This window comes from Anser cygnoides, chromosome 11 (genome assembly GCF_040182565.1).
Source record: "Anser cygnoides isolate HZ-2024a breed goose chromosome 11, Taihu_goose_T2T_genome, whole genome shotgun sequence".
In the NCBI taxonomy this organism is placed as follows: Eukaryota; Metazoa; Chordata; class Aves; order Anseriformes; family Anatidae; genus Anser; species Anser cygnoides.
Window position 1 is genome coordinate 18,756,082 of NC_089883.1, and position 6,314 is coordinate 18,762,395.

Here is a 6,314-nt window from a genome sequence, read left to right on the forward strand (position 1 = left end):
TGTATGTGTTTTGCAGCATCATCAAAGTATGTACTTCTTATCATTTTCTAGCTCCATTAAAGTTTAAATTCGAAATCTCAAAGTTCCTTCTCGTGCTATTTCCTTAGCTTCCTCTCTTGTGATACAATTAAAACATCTCTTGCCCTATAATCACAGCTGTCCTGGTTCCAGTTAGGACAGAGTTAATTTTTCCTCATAGTAGCTGGTAGGGTGCTATGTTTTGGATTAGGATGAGAAGAGCGCTGATAACACGCTGATGTTTTAATTGTTGCAGAGCAGTGTTTACACCAGGCCAAGGACTTTTCGGCTTCTCGCTCTGTCCTGCCAGCGAGCAGGCTGGGGGTGCAGCAGGAGCTGGGAGGGGACAGACCCAGGACAGCTGACCCAAACTGGCCAAAGGGGTATTCCATACCATCTGACATCATGCTAAACAATATATAGGGGTGGCTGGCCGGGGTGGGGGGCCGGCTGCTCGGGGATAGGCTGGGCATCGGTCAGTGGGTGGTGAGCAATTGCATTGTGCATCACTTGTTTCTTACACATTATTATTATTAATACTATTATCATTATCACTATTATTATTGTTATTATTATATTCCTGTCTTAATAAACTGTCTTTATCTCAACTCACAGGCTTCACTTTCCCATTTCTCTCCCCCATCCCAGAGAGGGAGTGGGGAGGGTGAGCGAACAGCTGTGTGGTGTTTAGCTGCCAGCCGGGTTAAACCACAACAACAGCTAAACGAAGCACATTGATACTGCTTTCAAACATATGTACTATCTAAAAGGCAAGCCTATGTAAAATATTTTTCAAATGAACTTCGTTAAAATTTCTGAAGTATAGTTGTATGTGAGATGGGGATTTCCTGTATATCCAACAGCAGCAGAAAAGTAGAAACTTTAATTACATATCCTATAAAATTCTTTGGGTCATCAACTTCAGGTGATGCGCCCTTATTAAAGCACTAAAATGTTTCTAGATTCATTGCAGTGAAAACAAAGTTGTCAACAGCAGTGTTCATCTACTAGGACAGCAAACTGATCACCAATTCCTACATGAGTAACAGAAAGGTTAAGAAAAAGGTCTTCAACAGGAGGACTTTTTTTTAGTCACAAGGGACAAAGGAGGAGGAAAAAAAAGACCAAAGGAAGTTATATACAGAGAAGCCATTTAATGCAGATTTACCATAAGGCAAGGTAACCATGCTTGAATGTTATGGACTGTAGAAACTCTATGAATGCATTGTATTTTAAACACTTAATCTGTTTTACAAACTATGTACATTCTTCTGCTAAATAAGATGAATTGGGATTCAAGAAGCAGCACATCCTGACAAATCTCCTCCTAAAGGCATCCATTAATATAAATCAACAGTAGCAATTTTGTTTGATCATTTATTTGTGAGAATCATTAAGGTTTATTAGCATAATTATTCCCTGTGGGACTTCATGCCACATAAATGAGAAATGGCATTATCAATATTTAAAAGATAAGTGTGTAATGTTCAGAGTACTTAAACAGTACTCTGCAGGTGGTGTCCAGCTGTAGCAAATTAGAATAGGTTTGATTTCTAAATTGTAGAAATACAATTTCAACTTAACTGTTCATTTCAGAAAGTACTAAGTTTGCATATCGTACAAAGCATAAATGCATAACCAAACTCTAGTTACTGCTTACATGAAGTGTGTATACATTGTCTTCTGATGTCAGGTGGCCAACTTGTCTTTATATGCCAAATGGGAAGCAAATGTCTTTTACTGGTCAAAGTCCTTTTGTTATTTTCTTTTTTCCTTTTTACAGTTCTATATGATAACCTTTCTCAGTGAAGGAAGAGAAGAACTTGCTGCCTCATCCTCCTATCTCCTTCCAAACCAAAGAGCAGTTATGGCATTGTCATATCTCCTCATCCCTACAGACAGCGAAGGCCCCTGCGTTCCTGCTGTAGCTCTGTGACCAAACCCAGCTGGTGCCTCTGCGCAGCTCTGTGATCATCTCAGTACTAGGAATGAGATGGTTTATGTGAGCATTTTTTGAGGCAGACAGAAGGGACTGACTGCTTAGCAAAGCCGCTTGGGTGAGATTGCCCCAGTCCTGCACCTGGGCAGGCTGCTGCCTGAGGCATGGCATGGGCTCCAAGCTCACAGCCTGCAGGGCAGGTGCTTTCAGGTTTTTGAAGGATGCCAAGGAGTTAAGAAGAGAGTATGTGGGAATATAAGTCCAATGATTTGAGAGAGGTCAGATGAGTGAACTGTCTTCTTGTGATCTGATCAGGGGGAAAACTGTGTCTTTTGTTCCTCTTGCTGCTGCTAGAGCAAGTGCCAAACAGCAAGCACAAGCAAGAGTGCCTGCTGCGTTCGGGTAGAGTTGCCAAAGGTTCCTGCACAGACCAGCTACCATCTCGGTTCTGCTCCATGTGAAATCTGTGCCCTGAGGGAACTGACAGCTCAGAGTCCAACGGTGGGTTGGGAAAGGACAGCTTTTGGGGCTGGGTGAGCCCCACATTTTGTGGCATACCTTCAGGGTGTGAGGTGGGGAGCGTGGTGCTGAGCTGCGGCCACGCAAGGAGGCCTCTCAGGCCCTCCCCATGGCTGCAGGCAGTGCCGCAGTCCCCCCAGCTATGCAGCCACCAGCACCAGTGTGTTCTTTCCAGGGACACAGCAACCAAGTCAGGGTGAGAGGCAAAGGGCTGGGAACACCTGGCAGCCAGGCCTCTGGGGGCTTCATCTGGTCTATAGCAGCACAGAGTAATTCACCAGTTCACTGGTGATATTTTTTTTTTTTTGAGCACAAAGTTGCTGTTTTATCAGCAGTGAAATGTGTCATTAACTATTGTGCCCTCTTCTTTTCTCTGAAGGCTTTTGAATAAAACATCAGGGAGCCTACTAAAGGTGCCCCAGGACTCCTGCAGATGTCCCCACACGGGGCAAGGAAGCAGAGCCTTCACCAGCCCGGGGCTTTTTCCAGAACTCTGCTGAGCTGACTGGCAGGATGAAATGCCAGAGCAGGAGATGGACACAGGCTTTCACATTGCTCTCAGCCCTTTCTGGGGTTGTTGTTTGTTTTCTGTTTATAGTCCTTCGGTTGCCCTTCCCATTGTTTTAGTGATGTTGTGGCTTAGGGTTACAGTTACAGACTAGCTTGTTAAATACTTTGTTAGATGCTGAATTCTGAAAATGTCAGTTTTATTCTGTTTTCCCCTCTCTGCTAAACTCCCCTTTAGAGTTCCTCAGCTTTTACTTATACACAAATGTTAAAATGAACTCTTTGGAATTACTGTTTGGTGTGTCTTGCAGGAAGGAGAGGGGTTCTGCTTTCTTCTAGGCACATTTCTTGGTGCTCTTTTGCACTCAAATTAGAAATATATGCAAACACCTGGGCTTGGTGCTTCCAAGGAATTAGGCAGTCCAGGGAGCATGTGCCATCTCACCCTTTTACTGGGCACATACTTTACTATGGGGGCTAATACAGGGAGGAGGAGAAGAGTAAAGCTCAGCGTTTGACAGATTTTTCTCAATATCTTTTTCAGTCATGGAAACGATAAATATTCCTTCCAGAGTTGTGCTTTCTGATGGTAGTGCATTAAAAATGCTGGAAATGGAAAACATGACCAGGTAGAGTGCTTAAGAGGCAGGCAGAAGCTAAGTGCACGATGATGGCTGGGTTGAAGGCAATGACTGGTTTTCCTCTGAGACAGTCCCTTTCCCCATCTTGGCAGATGAGCTGGTTTCAGGATGGTCACTCAAATGTTTCTTTTGAACCCCATGCAGAAAAGACAATGAAAGATAAGAAAAAGTAGCATAAATGCAAGTTTGTTACTTAATCTCTGTTTCCAAATTAAATGCTGCAAATGGATCTTGTTATCTTGAAGGGCACTTAACAGATAAATAGATCAGAGTGTTCACACAGAAGTCTGAGTAAGCTTCATACAACTGTCTTGATGAGCTTTTATAAGCAGAATTGTCATACCCATAAACATTTAGATTCTCAACTAAACATCGCTGCCCATTTTCATTACAAAGAAATCGGTCCTTTTGCTTGAACTCGTGATCTCAATTCTTTTTCAGTTTAACTGGGGGAACAAAAGTTTGAATTGAAGTGGATAAAGCTCTTGCTGCACAAACAAGAATGTCATAGTAGTTTTACGATCATCTTTACACAGAACTCTGTTCTGCCTAGGACATTTGCTTAAAAAAATGATTACAGGTAAAGCAGAAAGTCTGCTAATTGCATCTTGTATTTTCCCCTGTGTTTGCTAGTTGGATTAAAAAGAGCATGGTGGACATGGCTTTCAAATTATTTTTTAATCACTGAATGCTAGGAAAGTTGTGCCAAATGCACTTGAGAAATTCTCTGCTCCATAACCTGAGGAGATCTACTAGCCAGGCAGGCAGTTGGCAGGAAAGTTCAGACTGTGTTGTGTGCTGTAAAAGCTTGTTTCCCAGCTCACTGAATGGAACACAATTCTGTTGGCTGTTGTACAAAATTTGGCTGACGTTGATGGTATAGGTATCCTGAAAAAAAAGACAGCAATTATAAGAAGCAATTGAACTCTGTAGTATAGATTAAAATAATAAGAAACTATAGAATATATAGGACACTTACAAAACTACTAAGCAATGTAAATAATGTTGATTGAATGAAGGGTTGCAGAAAGCCACAAACTTAGTTTGGTAGGAGTAATAGGAATAGGACAGAAACTACAGAGACAGAAGCACCCAGAGAAGATACAAAAGAAAACAGCCAATGAGTCTAAGGCAGCCTCCCATCTTAACCCTGAACAAATCCTGACGGGTTGAACGAAGTTTGGAAAGAGACTTGAAACTTAGTGAAGAAATAGTGTCTTGATTCCTTGCTTTTGTTTACAGTGTCCAAATGAGTTTGGTCTGCATGTTTCAAGAAGCACTTGTGTTTTATGGCACTGCTGATGTGGAAACAAAGAATTGACAAGGATATTATGGAGGTAAGACACCATGGGATGAAGAATGGTTTTGTCAACATGTAAGCCTGGAAGGGACAATGTGATCATCTACCTGCGTGAAAGCAGAATCAAGTGTAGTTGCACTACCTTACTGTTTTTATTTTTAAAAATCCTCTCTACAAAATAGCTAATGAGTCTGTTTTAATGTAAGTCTGCCCTTTTAACTAAAATAATAATTACTTTGTGTCCAACCAGCCAAAATCCCCTTTATAAGAAACACTGGGGTGTAATGTTGTCACTGTGGAGTAAAATTCATCTGTAGTCTTCGGAATTTATGTATTCAATTTTTTAGAAACTCTGTGCTTCCTCAGAAGAGCGGGTGGGTGCTTTAAGAACTTAAATAAGCCAGTAATAAATATTAATAGGAAATATTTAGAACTCCGAGTTTACTTGGAAATATATGCTGTATATGATGCTGTGGATATACATTCTAATTGGCTTTGCTACATCCGCCTTTAGATGCCCACAACATTTACTTTTGACTAGTACAGCTGAGCAGAGATGGAAACCTGAAACTGAAGCAAAGAACATGCTGCCCCTATAAGACTAATTGCTGTTCATGTCCTTTTCACAAACATCCTTTCTGGCCTGAGACTCCGTTTATTCTCTTTATTCTTTGAAAACTCAATTATATAGCTAAATATTTACTAAAACCACATTTTCTCATCAGGAGCAGCTGCATTTTTGCCGAACGGATTTGAAGCACAGAATACTTTTGTTCCTTGTAATATTTTTGTTTACAGTCCATAATGTCATAAGTAAAAGATCACTTCTGCCTGCTGTTGCCCTGGGACATAATTTCCCCTCTACTGCAGAGTAATCCTCCCCCACCACCACCACCACCCTCCCCCCAAAAAAAATTATTTGTAGTATTAGTGCTCAGATTTTCTTGACAGTGATAGCCCCTTAGCTGCTAAATCTGCTATCCCATCCATCACTAACATCAAGGAGAGCAAGCATTAGTTTCTCTGTGACTTATCTAGGTCTTTAGTAGATCAATACCACTGCTCAGATGTTTCAGACTCTTCCCTGTTAATTCACATTTATCTTTTCATCCAAAGAAGGTAAATTGTCTCACAGAGACACCATGTTATCCCCAGTAGTGGCTTATATTGTTGCAAAGTCAGCATGACCCACATATCTTATCTCAGCTGGAATGCATTTGTCACTGTCACATGGTATGATCATCTGGTAAAATGCCCTAGAAAAAAGGTAAACCTGCAAAATGGCATCACTTTTTTCATTTAATGACCTTATCTGCTGTGTGCTCCTGCATAACATTTGGTTTAAACCCCTAAAGTAAAGGAAACCACCTCTTTCCCTTTAATGCTCCAT

The 6,314-nt window shown here is 41.2% G+C and overlaps 1 protein-coding gene across 3 annotated transcripts in view; it reads right to left on the reverse strand.

The window, feature by feature from the left end:
- Positions 1 to 1,168: 1,168 nt before the first annotated feature.
- TEX9 (testis expressed 9) overlaps positions 1,169 to 6,314 on the reverse strand; it is a 41,291-nt gene continuing 36,145 nt past the window's right edge. For all 3 annotated transcript variants that reach the window (XM_067003887.1, XM_048060217.2, XM_067003888.1), the window contains one exon: positions 1,169 to 4,512. In XM_067003887.1, coding sequence (XP_066859988.1) covers positions 4,306 to 4,512 — 207 coding nt within the window. In that variant the 3' untranslated portion in view covers positions 1,169 to 4,305. The remainder of the gene's footprint in view (positions 4,513 to 6,314) is intronic.